The following is a 20,499-nucleotide window of genomic DNA, read 5'->3' on the forward strand; positions in this document are numbered from 1 at the left end:
ACAGTGTCCTCTGCAGGCTCACAAGTTTGAACACTTGGTATTCAAGTGATGCCACTCTTTGAGAGATTGCTGAATCTTCCCAATATGAGGTCAAACTTGTGAAAGTAAGTCACTGAAGGTTAGCTTTAAAGGTTACACTTATCACTTCCTGAGGGGGGGCAGCCTCCAGACAGACAGGGCTCGAAAGACATCCGCAGTATCAACGTATACTAGATTTTTCTACCTGATTTACACTCTCTCTTAATGGTATCCTTCTTCTTTTATTCCTCAGTGTACTTGTGTACTTCTTTCTACAGCTTATATATCCCAACGAAGTTTTTCAGGCAATGTATGAATCACAGTGTATTTACACCATATTTTTCAGATGAATGATTATAATGAATACAGGTTAAAACAGGTTTTCTTTATATAAAACATATAAAGACATATAAACAGGTTTTCTCATATCTCTTTTATATGATTAATACAAAGTCACCCAAAAAACCCATATACATTTACATCTAAACAACTTGTTATAGATTAACAGGTCATGAGCAAGCAGAAAAGTATTTTTTCACAGCCAACTCTTTTGTTGTCAGGCTGCATATTGTGGTTACAAAGAAAGAATCAATCATTTTTGTATTCATCTTGACAGTTAACCTTATAAGGAATCTTAAAGGAATCACAAACCTACTCTTTTACACATGAAAACCAATCAGTCATCTGTACATTAAGTCTTTAGGGTGCATACCCACCATTGCCATTCTTATATCAGGAGATTGTGGGCAGGAATGAGCACAAGGAATTAATCATCACCTCTGATCACCAACCAAACCTACCCAGGAAAGTATGATCAGTTAGCAACAGTTGGGCTGAATTGCGTTTTTGACCTTAAACTAATGAATCTATAACTCGGCTTTGTGTCCTTGTGAACTTTAAATTGTTTCCTGGGCTTTTTCATCTCAAAACTATTATCAAACCATCTGATCTAACTTGAAATTATTTTAAAGTGTTGTTTCAGGGAATGATGCATCTTTCAAGATTAAGATTAAAGAATTTGAGCCAGTCTGGTCCTGGGACTCAAATGTTTTTCTTTTTTTTTTTTTAACTCATGCCCAGAGGTATGTTTATTGTACTTGAATGATTCAAAAACATTTAGGTGAGGCTCTTCAACTCCAATGAGGATATTTCAAACATTTACCTATTAAGAAACTGTAAACACTCAAGACAAAATTTGCAAACTTTTCTCTACAAAATATACGCATATAAGTATGTATTTCTTAGATGGTGTGTAGCCCACTCTTTTCTTGGTAATCTTCATAAAAGAGCATCAGTGACTCTGGGATTCTAAGTGTCACAGTGCTCAAGGCTTGAGTGAAATTCTTCTTCATAATGCGGTCAGCTTTAATGTCTTCTTCCAGGGCTAGGAGAGCGGCCTCCTTACAGACGGCTATGATCTCTGCTCCTGAATAAGTGTCGCTCTGGAGAACTAGTTCATCCAGGTCAACCTCGTTACTGATTGGCATCGAGTGGAACTGCAGGTTCAGTATTTCCCTTCTTGTTGCTGCATCTGGCAAGGGCACGTAAATGATCCTGTCAATTCTTCCAGGCCGCATCAAGGCCTTGTCAATTCTGTCTGGGCGATTAGTAGCTGCCAAAACAGTTACATCTTTTAGTTGTTCAATCCCATCCATCTCTGTTAACAGCTGAGCCAATACACGGTCTGCAACATTCCCAGCACCTGAAGAACTGCCCCTTTCAGCTGCCAAAGCATCAAGTTCACCAACAAAGATAATGGAAGGTGCCGCCACTGCTCTTGCTTTACGGAATATCTCTCTAATCGCTCTCTCAGATTCACCAACATACTTATTCATTAACTCAGGCCCCTTTATAGCTAGAAAGTTCAGCCCGCTTTCATTGGCCAACGCCTTTGCTATCATTGTTTTGGAGCATCCCGGGGGACCATACAGGAGAACTCCTTTAGGTGACTGAATGCCCATTCTGATGAAAGACTTAGGATGTTTCAAGGGCCATTCCACAGCCTGTTTCAATTTCAGTTTGATATTTTCCAGTCCTCCAATATCTGACCAGGATACATTTGGGACATCAATTGCTACCTCTCTCATAGCACTAGGTCTGATGTCATTCATTCCTTGTAAGAAATCATTGAGGGTAATTTTCACCATACCAGCCACCTTGCTATCAGGGAGATTAGGCTGTTTCCTCAGAACTCTTCGCAAGGCATACAGACCTGCCTCATTACACAAAGCCTTCAAGTCTGCGCCAACATATCCATGGGCATTGTTTGCCAGCCTCAGAAGCTCAGCTTTAGTGAGCCAAGTGTGGCACCCTTCGAAGCAGCTTCTGGAGAATATCAAGCCGGTCCTGGGCATTAGGAACCCCAATCTCAATCGCTTTACCAAATCATCTAGGTCTTCTGAGTGCAGCATCTAGCGCTTGAGGGCGATTTGTGGCCCCAAGGACTAATATCCGTCCTTCACTTCCTTCTGAGCCAATGCCATCCATCAATGTTAAAAGTGAGGCTACAACTCTCTTTTCCACTTCATTCCGAGCACCTTCTCTTTTAGGGCAAAGTGCATCCAGTTCATCAATAAAAATAATTGATGGAGCCGGGCGGTGGTGGCGCACGCCTTTAATCCCAGCACTCGGGAGGCAGAGGCAGGCGGATCTCTGTGAGTTCGAGGCCAGCCTGGTCTACAAGAGCTAGTTCCAGGACAGGCTCTAAAAAAGCTGCAGAGAAACCCTGTCTCGAAAAACCAAAAAGAAAAGAAAAAAAAAGAAAGAAAAATAATTGATGGGTGCTGTAGAGTGGCTTCAGCAAATATCTGGCGTAACCTTGCTTCAGTCTCACCATAGAATTTGCTTATAATTTCCGGACCATTAATTACAGAAACATAAGCTCCAACTTCATTAGCAACAATCATTGTCTTCCCAGTGCCGGGAGGGCCATAGAGTAACAACCCTCTTGGTGCTGGAATTCGTAACTCTTGAAAAGTTCAGGCTGGTTGAGAGGCAGTTCAATTATTTCTCTTATTGCTTTCAGCTGACTGTTTAAGCTTCCAATCACGTCGTAAGTTACTTTGAATTGGCTGTCTTGTTCTTTTGAATTTGTACAAATTTTTTTTTTAAGATTGATTCTTGTTGTTGAAGAAATAAAATAAAATGTATCAGTATTGTTCTTTGCCCCTGCACTGGTAGGACTTCAGTAGTTTCTCTTCGCTGATAGGCCATGTACTTCCTTCTCTGGATGAATCAAAACTACATTTAAGACCTGTGGCTTCCTTTAGACCAGGTCCACTGCCATCTCTGGGGCTCTGTGTAACATCCAACAAAACTTCCCCAGCTTTGTTCATAATTCTGTCATTAACGGATTTACAGGGAGTACTCTGTGACACTGGGCTCTGAGGCTCTTTCAGCTCTAACTGGCTTAGCTGGAAAGATATATATCCATGTCACTGCTCCCCGCACTAGAATGTTCAGCGGCCACTCCCTGGGTGTCAGTGTGGGAGGCACTCTGAGGCTTTCCCAAGGTTGTGCCATCTGTCCCTTTGACTTGCAACACTTGTAACTTGCAGAGTCGTCCATAGAATGTACAGTACAGGAAGTTGCCTGGTAAAACAATCTTGCTATCTAGTTTTCTCAGAATACAACCAGTCAGTTCTTCTTCATTAATTTCCTTATCTTTGTCACTCAGTGCCGAGTCCATTTCCTGAGCCTGGAGCACAGCTCCCAAAAGAGGCTGCACTCGGCTGGTCTCTCCAGCTTTCACACCCACATCCTTCTGTGCCATTTCGCTCAGGCCAACTTTGCCTCCAGGAAATCCTGCAACTGGCCAGGCTGTATAAACCTCCTGCTTTCCATCCAAACTGGTAAGGAGCACTGGTCGGCCTATACATATGTTTGCAGACTTCATAGTATTAAGTCCAAGATGAACAAGGGAATTCTGGAATGTCTTAGGAACTTTGCCATCTACTTTCTCGAGGAAGTTGGTCACCACCAGCGTCCCCGGCGCCGTCACGTCAGGCCGGGCCAGTGGACCCGGCGTCCCCCAGCGAGACGAAGCAGCAGACAGCGAAGGCGAGGTGCTCTCGGCGCCCTCCTTCTGCCGCTTTCTTGGACGACATGACCGCAGGCTGTCGGTAAACAAACCCGAGCCAAAGCCGGCTCAACGTGCGCCTCAAATGTTTTTCTTAATCTTTAACTTGAGCTACATCTATGCAGTCTGTAAGTGAAACTCATAGGGCCTAGCTGTTTAACATTTTTTGTATTTATTTTTAATTCATCAAAACTCTGTAAAAACTAACACATTTATAATCAAATAGTACAGCTTGGGGAGGAATTATCTTCATAATAATCTGCAGATAAAAAAACCCAATAGAACGGAATGATTCCATGAGTTCAACAGACTATGTTAGAGGCAGTGGGGATCTCCTCACACCCATTCAAACCAGTGAACGATGTAAAGGCAGCAGAAACAAAAGTTCTGTGGTCTTGGGGCCTTGCCTTCCAAGATTGACTCATCAGAGTTTCCTCTTGGTTGTCTGACACCTTCAACTTCAGTTGCCACCTGCTACTCTTCTGACTCGGCCATTGGCGTACACTGCCTTCCAGTGACTTCATACGTTTGCTGCTTCTGGGTCAAGCCTTACTGATGGACTCTGCATCATGTGACTGCTACCACAGCCCTGCCCACCATCCCTTCCTCACAATGGCCGTCTCTACCTGCAGAAACCATTAGTTTAAGGAAACTTCTACTGTTTTTATTTGCCTTTCATTTGTACTTTGCTTGGATTAATGAGAAAATCATTTAATATACTTATACAACCTTATTAGCAGTACATTCCATAGTTTATGAACATAATCTAGTACAAAATTCCTACCAAATTTTCTACCACTGTCCACAAATTATGTTTTTATATGTAAACAAATTATGCATAATTTGTCTATAATAATGTCTTACATTTACTCATATATTTAAATAAATATGGTTGACTTATAACTATAGCTGCCTCTCTGGTCTTTTAAGAGTGCTATCATCTAGATGCTCAGGTCATATCCCACACTGCCATAATTTTGTGATGTTCTTATATTGTTTTGTAATTTAGGGGGTTAATTTATAAAAATATTGCATGTCCTTGAAACTTGCCCTCAAATTCAGATGTTGGAATCCTAACTTCCAGTGTTTGTTGGTGTCTAAAGTAGAAGAGCAGGTCATTCAGGAATGATGCAGACCCCAGAGAGTTCCCACACACTCTTCCTCCATGCAGACACAGTAAAAGGCAGTTGTCTGTACATTAAAAGAGCATTCTTGTTGTATATGAGACTGTGTCGGTGCCTTGATTCTGAAGTCCCAGCCTCCAGAATCGTGAGAAAGAAAAGTTCCATGTAAGAAAAGTGTTGTCTGCTGGCTGCCATCGTTATAAAGATGTATTTTCACATGCATTGCTGAGAAGGTGCCAGTAGACATATTATAAAAATGTATTTTCACATGCATTGCTGAGAAGGTACCAATAGACATATTATAAAAATGTATTTTCACATGCATTGCTGAGAAGGTACCAGTAGACATATTATAAAGATGTATTTTCACATGCATTGCTGAGAAGGTACCAGTAGACATATTATAAAGATGTATTTTCACATGCATTGCTGAGAAGGTACCAGTAGACATACTCTTTGGGTCCAGGTAAATATTAAGTTCCCCAACAAGTTTTACTGAATGGTGTTAGCATCCTTAAAAATTTCCAAGGCATTCTTAGTTCAGTTAATATTTGTTGAATGTTCGTGTTACCTCTCTGATTAGATGAACAGTACAAAGACTCTACTATCAAACTAAATTTCCAAGAAAGAAAAAAGTGTAAATAAATTCTTGGATAAACTGATTCTGATTCTAAGTAATTATCAATATCTACTGTTCATTTTGGAATAAGTATCAATCCTGTGTAAGTTTGACATAGCCTGATTTAAATAATTTGCATATTTCCAAACAGCCAGGATACAAACCTCAGGTACTGGTGTGTTCCAGGATCCACAACCTTATCCAACCACAAGCTTGCTTCTATTTCTTTACTTGCAACCTTAAATTAACTTTTAGTAAAGATACATCATGGCAGTTCTCAGGAAAACATACTAAAAACATAGGGACTGGGAAGATAGCTCAGCAGTTAAGAGCTCTTTTTGTTCTTGGAAAGGACTTGGTTTCAGTTCCCAGCACACACGTGGTGGTTCACAACCATTGTAACTCAGGATCCAGGGGATTCAATGCCCTCTTCTGACTTCTGCAGGCACCAGGAACACATGTGGTACACATATACACACCACACAAAAACACAATAAGTTAACTAAGTATATCTATAAAAAACTATTATGTGGAGCCAGGTGGTAGTGGCACATGCCTTTAATCCCATCACTCTGGAGGCAGAGGCAGATGGATCTCGGTGAGTTTGAGGCCAACCTGGTCTACAAGAGCTAGCTCCAGGACAGGTTCCAAAGCTACAGAGAAACCCTGCCTCAAAAAACAAAAAAAAATATGTGGGACAAAAATGCAAAGCAATTGATTCAAGACCAGTACCTATAAGAAAATGTTTGATCTAAAGCTGTTTCAAGTAAGAAAAATGAGACCTTTCCTGTACTTGGTTTGCCCAAATGCCCAGAGTCAGACAAAACTGCAGATGTGTTTCTGGACCGTAATGTGTCACACTCCCGAAGAACACCAAACTTTGCTCAATTCTGTTTCCTGTCAAGTGTTTCTTTCTTTGTTCTTTGTGTCAGTTCCTTGTTCTTCTCATTCTGGGAAGTGAGTGTGTTTGGAGAACACACAATTCTGAGCTTCTCTCTCAAAAGGACAAAAGAGTGGTCCATAGTGAGGTGATCTACAGGACTGTTTTCTGTCTCGTCTGACACAGAAAGATGACAGGAGACAGAGAGCACAGCTTCCATCTCGCGTTGGAACCCTACTGTCTGCCCACTGGCTACAGCAGTTCTACAGCGACCAGGGATGAAGAGATGCTGAGTTATAAAGGACAAACAGTGAATTGGTTTAACTGGGAAGTTACACGCACAAGCCCAGAGAAGAGGCATCTCGAAAAGGTTTCTCAATAGTTCCAGAATCCACTCTCATTTTCTTGTTGTGGGTCAGTCTCACACACATTCCTTCTGGAAAGTCATAGAGGAATAAGTTGTCATTATTGTATGTCTACAACCATGAACAAAAGGACAATGAGGAAGTAGTCTGGGAATTTAACCAACCTTAATCAGGAAATACTTGGCTCGTAGTTCTTTTTAGAATCTTCAACAGCTTTTGTTGGGCATTATATACATCCACCAAATCCACCTCTCTATATATACACATTTTAACATGATATATAATTTTCTGTGTGGGAATATTTTGCATGCTAATGATAATGGTTTTTCAAAGGCAAAGTTTTTTTTTAAAAAAGATGCATATTGTTTGATTCATCAATACATTTACTAACACAGTTACTGTTCAATGATGCTCACCAGTTGGTGAGTAGTAGGTATTAGGTCATGCAGTCTAGTGAAATGCATAGATAAAATCAGGGGCACGATGAGTGCATGTAGTTCAGTAAGACACGTGTGATGAGTGAATAATAAATTGATGGTGAATGAACTGATAAAGATGAGTAGGAAAGTAGTCATGGAAATGACAAGAAACCGTCATGTATAGCATAAGTAGATAAATATCTACCATAAATTTGCTAAAACAGCAATCCTAAATGAATGCAGACTGTGAAGAGGCATTTCCCATGGACTGGGCAGAGGGCAGGGCATTTGCGAAGGTGCTTAGAGAGAACAGGAGATTGTGAGCAGAGGGTCCTAGGTGACGAAACGGAGTGCTATTGTTAATAGTCTTCTGTCTCCAGGTACAGGCGCTGACTCCGCTCTGAGAACAATGAGGGTGAAAGGGCAGGACGGAACTATGCTGAGACTAGGGAGAGCAGCCTTTGGCTTGGATGCAGAAGTCCCCTCTCCAAACAAAGCACACAAACCCCAAGGTTGGGGAGAAGAGAAGGTTGATGGTGGGAATAGATGGATGGGGAAGATATGGGGTAGTGCGACAAAAATACCACTCTTAGGTCACTATGCGCGCCTTTGTGATGGTGATCTTACAGGCATTATCTCAAGTACTCTATTAACGTCTGTAAGTACATTTAAAATTGTGAGAGTGTGCAGATGACAAACAGACTGGGGAGGGAATCTGGGGTAGGCAGATTTAACTTGCTTATTAAGCCATTCTCCTGGGGACAAATGTGGGAATGGTTGCCCTCAAGAGGCCACACTTCTGCTTTGTTAAAGCTCAGAATAGCTGAGCTTCACTAACTCACTGGGTCCTGGGACAGTGATGAGCCCACAGGACATGGTGGGAAGGACAGTGATGAGCCCACAGGACATGGTGGGAAGGACAGTGATGAGCCCACAGGACATGGTGTGAAAAGGACAGTGACAATAGGCATGCTGGGAAAGGAGAACCAACTCCAGATCAGGAAAGTCCCTTTCTATGGATTTCTTAGAATCTAGAATTGAAGCAGGACTCTACTAATTTTTCCTTCTAACCTGCATCTAACCTTTCAAGCAAAGGAAGAAGGAAGTTTCCAGAGTGTGGCTGTGCAGTTGCTCCATCTGCTTCTGGTTCCCCTGTGCTATTAATTATGATCAAACTCAGCTTCCGAACTGTGAGCTGAAAGCCACAAGGACATCTGTCTTCATGACAGCATCCTGAGTGAGCGACTGTCAAAGTCATTCACGGGGTGTTGAAACTTCCCCACTTCCTCCTCCGCTGTAGGTGACTTTCCTAGTAGTGTCCAGTCATTCCCAGGGCGCCTCCGTTGTTGAGAAGCCCAGGGGTCTGGACATAGGTTAGAAGGAGAACATCAAAAGAGTTCTAAAGTTGTAGCAATGAATCAAAGGGTATGAACGGCTGCTTGCAGCCTTTTCAGAGGCTGCTAAATTAGTTTTAAAAAGTATAAACAAATTCCATAAGTATTGTAATATGTTCAATTATTATAATTTATTATATATTATTAAATAATCACTCAAAGCCTAAGGTTATGATTACTATTATCATTATACTTTTTTATATATGGTGAAATGTTTTAGCATCAATATTACTATGACTGGGAATACAATTAGCAATCAAGACAGTTCATTAAACACTACTTAAAACCAAGACAGGCCTTACAAAGTCACTCTCTCTCATCTTCATGTGCTTCCTCAGCTTGTTGCTGTTCTCTTTTTAATACTTTAAGAGTAAGGTTCCAGAACATGGACTTGGGCATTACTTGGAGCTGGTGGGTGTTAATGATCACATCCCACAGGCTCCCAGCACTAGTTCTATTCATGATTTTTCTGAGTTCCTGGAAGTTACTGAAATAGGAAATACGGCTGCATTGACATGGTCACAGTGTGTACGCATTCCATCCTGCGTGGTAGTGAACACTGAAGAGGAAGAAGGGCTGGGGACAGTCAGAACTTCACCAACAGAAAACAAGGATCAGACCGAGAGAACCCAGCATTAAAAGCTCTTCGGATCCTGAGGGCCCAGCTTGGGAGGACTGGGAGACATACAGGCAAGGTAGGCAATCCCAAAGAGGCTTCTCCCTATGTAGTGTAGTATTCTCTTTCTGGGATTTCGATAGGGGGAACTGCCAATGCTCCTGAAAGCACTAGAGACCCTGGGGCGCTTCAGAACTACATGGGAGAAGGGAAGAGGCATCTGGCTTACCTCTGGCACTGCTCTTTCTAGCTGCATGATCTTAATGGGAGCAGAACTCCTGCACCTGCAAAGGCTCTCAGGCCATTCACTAACTGGGCATCCTAAGGGCTGAGAACAGCACAGAGAAAAGAGAGCCAAGCTGATGTTTTCCTCTTGGCTTAGCTGCTACTCATTAATCTATTGATATTTTAATTATCATCTGCCACCCCACAACCCCTCAGTCAGCACCCTGCTGACCACTCAGGCCATGACCTGGCAGGGCTTCCATTTCCACAGCCAGGCTCTGCCACTTCCACATAGGTTTGAATTAAATATCTCTATCATTCTGTTAACCAATGAGACTCAGAAGTCAGAGACTGGGGTGAAAACCTGCTAGCACACAGAGGCTGAGTAGCAGCTAGCTAACCTTGCTTTTTGGTCAGAAACACTGCAAGAGACCAGTCCCTTCCCTCCTGGCTGAACCAAGAGGAAGCTCAAACTCTCGTCCACACCCTTTCCTTCCTGTGTGTCATCTCTATCCAAGTTGCTGGCTTCTCTATGGCCAATTCCAGCCGACTAGTCACTGACTCTGCTCACAGATTCAAGGCATAACTTTACTGGGCAGAATTAGGAGTGTCAGAGTACGATCAAAGTATTGTACAACTTCAACCTGAGCTCAAAAACCAATTTCCCAGACAACTTGGTCCTTCCAACCAACAGGGACATGGGTCTGACCTTGAACCTCAGGGTACGACCCCAGGACTTCTCATAATGCTGCATTCAGCTGCTTCTCCATGCTGAAGAGATTCAGACACAGGCTGCCATTGGCAGAGGTGAAAGAGGGAGAGATAGACAGCTGGGGTACAGCACTCAACTGTGTATAGGTAACTGATTAACAATAAGATCTTTAAATATTATTTAACATTGATTTTATGCCACTGAACCAAACATGAATTACTTCCACATGTACATCTATCTTTTGACTCTGGATTTATTTTCTGATTATGATTTTATTAATTAGCAGAAAGGATTTTTTTCGTGGATTAAAAGCACTACAAGATCACTTCTACTAAAATATGACAATATGTAAAATGCTAATTCTAAACGTGGTACTATTGGACTCACAAAACCAGCAAATGGGATTAAGTATTTTAAATGGTGTGTAGCAAGAACTGGAAAGGCTGAATTTTAATATCTCATGACCAGAGAGTAACCTGAGTTTGAAAGTCATCAGATAAAGAAAATGTACTTAAACTAGACAGAACTGAGGAAAGAGCTGGAGCTCCATTTTACAAATGTTGTGTGAACGTTTAGGTGTGAATTCATTAACCCCTGAGGATTCATGCTGTCTCTCTGTATGATGTGTTTATTATCTCAATTCTGTGGTCTGTGCCTCACATCATGGGGAAAGACCTCAGGAATCCGATTGTTGTGTCTTTTATTTCTCTGAAACACCAGTTTTGTCTGCCAGAAGACAGGTCAAGAATACAGGAAGGTTCACAGTCTGGAGGTGGCAGCAGACCCTGGGAGCATAGTTTGTTTTGTTTGTTTGGTTGGATTTCATTGTGTTCAAAGTAAAGCATTTACTTTTTAATTGAAAATTCATACAATTTAGTCTAATCCTCCCTTCCCATTCAACTCTATACCCTCTCTCTCTCTCTCTCTCTCTCTCTCTCTCTCTCTCTCTCTCTCTCTCTCTCTCTCAAAAACAAACAACAAAAACCAAACCAAACCAATCCAACAAATAAGCAAATCAACAACAACAACAAAATAGTACAATGAGCACAATTCTTTTTAAGAGCAGAGTGCATTTTCTCTTCCAGCCCTGGAAGCTCCACCATGATCCCACAAGTAGTGACCAATGAGACTGTCACAGTGATTTCTCCAAATGGAGTTAACTTTCCCCAAACAGACAAACCCCAGCCTACCCACCAGATTCAAGACAACCTGAAGAAATATCTAAAGGCAGAGATCAAAGTGATTGCGGTAAATCAAACTCAGAACGCTCTGGAGTGGGTGGAGGGCAGAGAAGGAAACACTGTGTCTTAGAACTAGAAACAGATTTTGGGAATGGACAGCCTTCAGTTTTGACAAAATGATCACAGAGTAGTCTAGACCTGTAGAGAACCCTTGGCAAGATGTATATATCTCTAAGAGTTTCCACAAATTAACAAGTATTTCCCCTTATTGCAAATATGAGTTATTGAGATTTTGTTGTTTAATTTATCTTTTCATTTTTAGAGAGTGCTTGCTAGTATTTTATTTATGAAAATATTGTGGATACATTCTTGGTGCTCACTGAGTAAAGAATACCTTTCTCCCCTTTAGGGAGAGGAGGCAGCACAAAAAGACCACTGGATTTCCTCTATGTGTTCATCCCAGATTTACTAAAGGCACTCTTCCGGGGGTAAAGGGAGGGTATGAGAAAGAACATATATTTGTGCTGTGAGGAGAGATAAGGCTGTTTCTCAGTGTCGTCTGTTCTAACACTATCTGCATGGGCCTCTGAGTTACCCAGTTCAGAACTTAAACTGTTGGCCTGGTCTTGGGCATACCATCATCTGGATTCCTTTGAAGTACATGCAACAAAAATTTTAAGGTTGCTTGACCAAATGTACAAGAACCGTGAGTCTGTGAGATGGACGAGGTCAGGAAGACAAAAGTGTCCCATCTCCCACAGAGGCTAGGGATCCCTAGAAGGGACGCCTGGGCTGGAGACGCTGTGGAGCTGGGGAGAGAGGCTGGCTCAGTGTGGTGCTCTGTGAGTTCTGGGAGATGCCGCACCCAGAGGTTTCCATTAGGATGTTCTCAGAGTGGAAGGAATTTCAGTTTACTCTTCTCCCCACAAGAAGGAGCAGGAGACTTTGCTAACTAAGGGCTCACAACTTAGCACCAGCCAGGAGATGCTGGGAAATTTCTTGAACATGAAAGGGGTTCATGAACAAAAGTACTTGAAGAGGCCTGAGCCTGTGGCAGGGCCACACCTCCTCCAGAAGGAACTTCCCTCACCTCTGAGCTATTACAGTGTCTGTGTGCTTACAGGGACAGTGTAGAAGGTGACAATTCATGAGCACCACGGGAGGAGTGGAGAGGTGCCACTTGTCATTGCTGGTTTTAATCTCCCATCTCGTTTCTTTCAACAGGCGATCCAGATCATGTGTGGTGTGATGGTGCTGAGTCTGGGCATCATCTTGGCATCGGCTCCAACCACCGCACACTTTACCTCAGTGATTTCTGTCCTGTTAAATTCTGCCTACCCATTTGCAGGAGCTGTGTGCGTAAGTAGAGTTCTGTGGGCACAAGACGGGAGACCAGAGGATGTACACAGCAATGCTTCTACTCTTAGGCTCTGGCTTTGTTGAAGGTGCTAAGGGTGATAGACTGGAAATTCCTCAGAAGCTGCTCCATGCCTGGGGTCAGGAGGACATGAAGGTACTCCTCTCAGAGCCTAGTTCCCCTCTAGATAGGTAGAGGAGTCTCATGCACAGGTGAGGTTTCCTGTCACCGTGACTTCCTGTCTGCCTACTACAGTTCAGTAACAATCCTTCCTTTCCTGCATTTTATTTTCCGATGCCTCCACAGCTCCACCTTTTCCTCATTTTGTTCCAATGACTTCGGCTTTAGTCATCTCACGCCGAGACACTGTCTGATTTCACCAGTTTTTCATGAGTGTCCCTTGTCCCAGGTTCCATTCAGAGACCCTGCCTTCCACCAGCTCTTCTGTCTCCATTGCCTCCACTAGTCATCCTCATTTGGATTGTCCCAGACCTTTCTTGTCCTTGGTAACTTTGATGGTGTCTCAATAAGGCTGGTCAGGATATGTTTTTTATGAAAAATCCTATGTTTCAATTTGTCCGATATTTTCTTAATCTTTAACTGAGCACAGAATGGTGACTGTTCAGGTGACAGCAGTGTCTTGCCACTCTCACGGTCCTTGAAGGTCCATAGTATTTAAGTCACTACTCTGCTGACTTAACCCTGACCAGGGGCTGATGTGGTGATTTCTAGGTCAGGACTGTGACTTTATTGTTCTCTCCTCTCCATGCTGTGCTCTTTGCATATCACTAACATCCCTGGCGTTAGAAGAGACACTTCGTACTTTTCAGTTTTATCTAAGCCTCTGCATGTGAAGCCGTGACTGTAGCTCAGCAGTCAAATGCATGCATGGGATGCACAGGGCCTAGCCTCACAGAGATAAAGACGCGGCATTTATTTATATGGATAGTCTACTTAACTTTCAGGAACAGAAATTACAAAATTTCTACCCTTCTTAAATTTCTAAAGCATGTTTGCTTCTTGATTTTAACCATGGTTAGAGCTTCTCACCATCCAACTTTTTGCTTCCTTTTGTTCTCCTTTACCTTAGTCTCTATGACCAGTCACTGAGAGTGCTTTTTCTTCTCTTCTGTGTTTGTTAATATCATCCCTTATTTAAAGAACTAAAATAGTGCAATTTGTTCTCAAAGTATTATAAAAATCTGAGAGAAAGAAATTCATTTAGGACACCAGTATCACCTAGACACCGGGATGATGGTATGATGTCAGCCATGAGCATGACAAGAAATGGAAAGTATGTGACAACATCCTAAAGGAAGGTAGTGGTAATACTCCTCGCTAAAATTCTGGGAGATTGAAAATTGCACGTTAAAAAGATACTTCAACAAGTTCAAGTGAGAGTCACTGAGAGAAGATTGCATGGTTTACATATGAAAACCAGAGTGGCATAGCTCTATTAATGAAAGAGGGGATAAAACCCCAGTAGCTATTTTCCAGTCTCACCCTGGAGAGCAATGCTTCAGGATCTAAAAATCATCTAATTCCAAAATGTCCCTTTCCAATCAACGAAATATGTTTTTATTTCCTCTTAAGTCTTTATTTATTTTAATGGGATATATTTCTACTCTTATCTACCTTTCTTGTGTTTTCTAAATAGTATGTGAGCAAAGGGACTCCTCTGAGAGCCCAAGTGTAACATTGGCCATTTGTTCCTTGAGGCGTTTCCCATGGAGGTCTGTCATGAACCCCAGAGACTGACACTGTCATCACTTTGTACATAGAAATTGACCTGACAGCATTCTCCTCTTGTCTGAGCAGTTTATCATCTCTGGAATTCTGTCAGTCATCGGGGAGACAAAGTCAACGAAGTTTTTGGTGAGTACAAGAGCCGTAACCCTGAACTGATGAGGATGAACTCAGGGAGCACCCATCAGGCCCAGCTTTTCACATTGAAGTTACAAATAAGATCTTGGTTTTTTTTGTGAGCTGATTCTGGGTTCTCCATATCCCTGTATAGAGCACATTCTTCCTATCACAGTGACCAAAATCACAGTGTGCCTTATGTCTTGAGACCATTGCCAAGGAATGTCATTTAAAACTATGTTCTTATGATCCCATTGTGCAGACAACAGGCTACAATGATTAATCTTGATCATCAACTTGACTTAATGGGAAGCATCTTGGAGATTAAAAAGCACACCTCTGAGGTTGTTCTATTTCCAAAATGTGATAGGGTCATCCCTTAGGATAAAGACTCAGATGGAATAGACAGAAGAAGTTGAAATGTGCTTATCCTTTCATTCTGCTTCCATGATCACCAGGACCACCATGCTATGAGCTGCGCTGTTCTGCCACACCAGCCCACTCTCTGAATCCGTGAAATATATTTTGTTGCTTAAGTTGTTTATGTGAAGTATTTTGTCATAACAATGAAAAGTCTAACACAAAAGCTTTTAAATTTTACTCTTTAGTAGTTAAGTTATGGTTCTTATTTTAAAAAGTTGTATTTGTTGTGGATATACTATATAATCTCACCACTTCAAATGCGTGAACAACCTCAGACAAAATCTTCACATGAGAATCATCTTTCATCTATATCTCCATAAAGGTAATGCTTTTGCTGGGCGTGAGTAAGCATTTTTGAACCGAGAAGCAGAATATTTGAACCTTGAAAGTCTCAGTAGTTATTTGTTTTGGCTAAGAATTCAGCTTTACCTACTTTTAACTTATTCCCGAGGAATACTGAAGTCACTGAAAGAAGAAAGATGGACAAGAGGAAGAAGCTTTTGAGATATGAAAAGATTCACCTAGCCATCAGTCAACTCACATTCCTCATGGAGTTGACTCAGGAAGTCATGGGACAGAATGCCATGTGATTCAATCAACAGCTTAGGGACTTATTTGTTAAGATCTGACTAAACCAGCCTCTCAAATACACAGAGTATTGATTACTTTTCTGTTGCCATGGTAAAATTGCATGGCTAAAAGTAACCAAGGATATAAGTAGCCTCTAGATAGAATAAGAATGAAAGACACTTAGCCTGTGCTGAAGAATAGTCTTTTCATCCTGTGTGTGGAGACTAAAGAAGAAGGCCAACTAGAATAAACCTAGTCTGTTCTAGAACACACGACCAACATCCTGATTGCAGCTGTTGTTAGAGGAGTCCAAGAGTTGTACTTTAGTCACTGTTTGTGTGAAGTAGCACCCCCAAAAATGCCAAATTCTGAATGGGTTATACAATTGATCTAAAATATAAGTGTGCTGAAATTAAGTCACCCTCCAGTGTAAGATATCCGGGCACACCCTGGAAATTCTTACCTATAATTATACCCTTTAGACAGGTCTTAGCTCAATTTTCACTTTCTATAGGTTGAGGAAGAAAAAACTCACTACTGAGAAAAGTTTACTTATTTTGCTAACACTATAAATGTAGAGATGAAATCCAAAGTGAGCTTTGGAACTGAGTACTCAAGAACAATGACAGTCAAGGAACTCTGGCACCATGGCCTCGGTTTACCAACATCTAGTTTCATCCTGCTTCTCTCTGCCCCACTGTTTCCACAAATGACAACATCCTTTGTCACATGTCTAGATTTCTGCCTACAGCCATCCCCACGTGGCCCCAGTAACAGCCAATCCTAAGCATGTTCAGACTGCAAAGTCTACCTGACACTGAGAACGAGTCCCCACAATCACTTTTCCTAGAGGTTCTGCGATCTCACAACATCATCTGCCTGGGAATCAGGTCTTTAATATGTGGGTCTCAGGTCACATCAAATCCAAACTACAGCACTGGCAATGTTGAGGGACAGGGAACACACCTGGTGTCCACACCTCCTCCTTTGTTCCCACTGTCTTGAGAATTTTCCAGTTTTGCATTATGGAGTTCCATTAAAAGTCATGGGTGATGGATGATTTTGCCAGGGGAATATTTTATTTCTTTTCATTGTAATCCTATTTATCCATACAATTACCACTTACATTTTGGGTTTGTATGTTTCTAGACATTCTGTAGGCCAACACACATGATAGAGGCTGATTAAAGTGATCTGATCAAATATCAGCTAAGAAATGGGGGGGAAATAAGGAAGGAAAACTAGGGCCTCTCCTCTTTCTAGTGTTCACAAATATGAGTTAGGGAGATGGAGAAACAAATTCTTAATGTTTCAGCTGCTAACAAAGACAAATAAAGAGAATTGGCGCAACTTTGTGGGAAAGAGGTATGAATGAAACCTGTTGCTTGTTTCAGGTAGAGGGCAGCCTGATTACGAACATCCTGAGTGTTTTATTTGCTTTCATGGGCATCGTTATCCTCTCTGTCAGCCTGGCTGGTTTGCATCCTGCCTCAGCGCAGTGTGAGCAGAGCAAAGCTCTTCGACCAACCGAGCGATATCACTACCACCATCCCCTTGACAACGACGACTGCTCTAGCACCAAGAATGTTCTGACTGTGAGTATTCCCCAAGGCTCATGTAGCTTTTGGAAAATAGTGGTCTTCCCCTAGCTTTTGAAATCCTCTCACCCTGTTTGGTTTGAGATCTTAGGGAAAGGTCAGGGCTGAATAAAATAAGTGTATAAATAAAGAAAGAGTGCGTTGAGTGTATTTGCTGGGACAGTGTCAAGATAATGGAGGTGTGCTCCAATACATACCTGTGTATGAACAACGGAAAAGTTTACAGCACGACATTCCTTCCTATCATGCAGCCTTCATGAACCTCAGGACAGAAGTCATGGGCTGTGTGTTATTAAGCTAGGCCCTTCTTCGAATTAGTTTGTGATGTTACACACCGTAGAAACTGAACTGTTTCTCTGCCTTTTACTGTCATGAAAAAGACCAAGAAAACACACCTTGAGGAAGAAGGTTCTGTCAATGCTGACTTTTACAAAGGCGTTGCACTGTCAGAACCTCACTAACCCTCACAAGTCTCTGTGGACGAAATTATCACACACATGTGAGAAGTGAGCAGACAGAAGACAGAGAAGCAGAGATTTGCCCAGCCTCCCACTAGGAGGATCAAGAGCAGGAGCCCCTGACTCTGTCCTGGCTCTCACTACTCCCCTCTGCCCTCTCACTGAGTGAACAGTGTAGTCAGGAAGCCTGCCCAAGACAGGCTTCTCGAGAAGCAGTGGCATGAAACAGCTTTGGTTTAGTTTGGCTTCCATCCACTTCCCCTCAGGGAATGAAGGGCTCAGGCCTTGATCTAAGCCTGGGTTTGGAGGGATCCCTTTCCCTTCTTCATGGTGTCCTTTCTTCACTCTCTGATGGTGGAGATGGTTTCCTCTTTATAGCCACTTCCCACCAAGGCTTCAGCTGGTTCAGTCACCCCAACTTCTCCTCTCCTGAATTTAGGGAGTCCTCTCCCTGATGCTGATCTTCAGTGTGTTGGAGCTCGGCCTGGCTATGCTCGCTGCCACGCTGTGGTGGAAACAGGGTCACTCTGACTTCTCTCGGGTGAGTATGCTAGAGGCCTCCGGGAATCTTGTCTTTGTTCCTCTAGGATGTGCTGCCCTATGCTGCCATGAATGACACACAGGATAATCAGTCACCATGACGTTAACGTCAGGGCATTTGGACAGTGAGACAGGGCAGTAAGTGAAGGGGTAGAAGGCGATTGAGTAGCTGAGGAGGATTATCTGGTCATAGAAATGGGTGAGCCTAACACATCACCTGCTTCTTCCTTCCTGTTTGCAAACAAAGGAACTGAGGCTCTGAGAAGTTAAATGCAAATCCTGGGATTATGCTGAGTTTGCCTGTGTTCAGGATGCTGGAGGCTAGCTACCTCCCTTCTAAAGAGGGCTACTTTCTCCGCCAAAGACTAGTCTTGTTAACAGCCTTGACTTGGTAAAGACCAATTACACACTGGAGTGGATTCAGTCAGCATCTCAGTCTCTACTTCCTTCCTTCTGATCTTAAGTTTTTTTCTTGCATCAAAGATGTGAAGGCAATGATGTTTCATAATTGCATGTACCCCTTCTCAGCAGCTCTGAATGCATGTCTTCAGTAATGGAACCAAAAGCTGTGCTCTGACCAAATCCTTAGTTAAAGTGTTAAAATGAAGATTAGATAATATACATCAAATATGTGCATAACTTAATAATGTGCTATTCTCATATTGGAACAGGTATAAGTTCTATGTATGAATAAAATTCTGTTACATATATATATATATATATGCATCTATGTATCTTACTTCCTATGTGCATATGTATATAAATGCTTGTGTGTGTGTGTATCATATATATTCATTTGTAGTCTGAAACTGAATGTTTTCTTTATTCTAGAATGTGATTTTCCTGTCTCGTAACGCAAATAATGAATCCAACATGGAATCAAAGTCACTGTGTAACCCTGTATAAGAGCAACGATTAGTTTCTTAAGAATAAAAACAAATTTGGAAATACACAGCAGAGAGTTGATCTTCAAGATAATGCAGAAAATCAAACCATCACAGGGCAGCAATGCTTAAGCTTCCTTAATATAGTTGTTTAAAAATTGATTATCAGTAATGTGTTGAATAGGTGTGTTCAGTGACGCCCTCTTGATTTTCATGGCTTCGGCTTCAGCCAAAGCTCAGCCCTACAAATAGTGGCCAACGAGCCCCAGATATTTCTCGAAAAATTAACAGAATGTTTCAGGGAATCTGGCAGAGCAAAGGAGCAACATTTTCTTGTCCCCTTCAATTAACTACAATAGCTCCCATATGACCTTTGCCCTCAGAATTCCTGTGTTGTTTTTCATCATAAAAATTTTATTCATTAGTACATAGAATCAAGTGACCTGCAATGAAGTCTCAAGATCTGTACATGTTATTTCTTTCTAAATAAAATATTTTTCTGATTTTGTGATCTATTTGTAAGAGTTTTTGTTGTTTTGTCTTTAAGCACAGATCAAAACCCCTGTGATACAAAAACACATCATTATTGATATTCCTTTGTCTGTCAATCAAAAAAAAGGCATGGGAAAGGCAACTAGAAATAAACCTCTGGGTGTGTGTGTGTGTGTGTGTGTGTGTGTGTGTGTGTATTTAACTGAATGTGAATGAATATTCAAAGTTCAGCGATTTATTTTGAGGTGACAGATAACATACTTATTTCTAGGATTACCAAGGCAAATAAGAGACATTTCTTCACTTCTTATAGGAGGCTCAACAGATGTCTGAGGAGTTAAGTGTATTGATTAGTCCTGTAGAAGACCTGAGTTCCATTCCCAACACCCACATGTCAGCTCAGAAACATATGTAGCTTAAGGTTCAGGTGATTTGACACCCTCTTCTGACATTTGTGGTGCACTAGACGTGCATGTGGTGCACAAATATACATCCATGTAAAATATGCATGCAACATAAAAACTTATTAAAAAAGAAATTTGTAGTAAAATACAGAAAGTGGAGAATGAGAATAAAATGAGGATCATATTGTATAAGCCATTAAGGTCTATTGAGTCCACACTAAAGATTACTTAATCTTATTTTCTGCCTAAAAGCATTTGTAGAAGAAGACAGTCTTTCTT

General features: G+C 41.7%; 2 protein-coding genes across 2 annotated transcripts; one reads left to right on the forward strand and one right to left on the reverse strand.

The window, feature by feature from the left end:
* Window positions 1–1,259: 1,259 nt before the first annotated feature.
* LOC119803942 (ATPase family protein 2 homolog) lies at window positions 1,260–9,769 on the reverse strand. Its single transcript, XM_042054434.1, is given in 10 exon segments — window positions 1,260–2,315; window positions 2,317–2,607; window positions 2,799–2,980; window positions 2,983–3,196; window positions 3,198–3,443; window positions 3,446–4,133; window positions 7,062–7,195; window positions 8,346–8,475; window positions 8,586–8,698; window positions 9,743–9,769. Coding segments are annotated over 10 exon segments (3,081 nt in total).
* LOC119825534 (membrane-spanning 4-domains subfamily A member 6B-like) lies at window positions 9,460–19,431 on the forward strand. Its single transcript, XM_038346455.1, has 7 exons — window positions 9,460–9,592; window positions 11,536–11,698; window positions 12,856–12,990; window positions 14,807–14,863; window positions 17,239–17,439; window positions 18,340–18,441; window positions 19,272–19,431. The coding sequence occupies exons 2-7, from the start codon at window positions 11,552–11,554 to the stop codon at window positions 19,344–19,346; spliced, it is 717 nt and encodes a 238-aa protein (XP_038202383.1). The 5' UTR covers window positions 9,460–9,592; window positions 11,536–11,551; the 3' UTR covers window positions 19,347–19,431.
* The last annotated feature ends 1,068 nt before the right edge of the window (window positions 19,432–20,499 follow it).

Source organism: Arvicola amphibius, chromosome 1, assembly GCF_903992535.2.
Source record: "Arvicola amphibius chromosome 1, mArvAmp1.2, whole genome shotgun sequence".
Lineage (NCBI taxonomy): Eukaryota > Metazoa > Chordata > Mammalia > Rodentia > Cricetidae > Arvicola > Arvicola amphibius.

What these genes read in the sequence shown, in the direction of transcription:
- LOC119825534 (XM_038346455.1), top strand. Translation starts at nt 11,552, where the DNA reads ATGATCCCACAAGTAGTGACCAATGAGACTGTCACAGTGATTTCTCCA. An exon ending in CAGAGATCAAAGTGATTGCG is followed by an intron (nt 11,699 to 12,855) that starts GTAAATCAAACT and finishes TTCTTTCAACAG; the next exon opens with GCGATCCAGATCATGTGTGG. An exon ending in CATTTGCAGGAGCTGTGTGC is followed by an intron (nt 12,991 to 14,806) that starts GTAAGTAGAGTT and finishes TTGTCTGAGCAG; the next exon opens with TTTATCATCTCTGGAATTCT.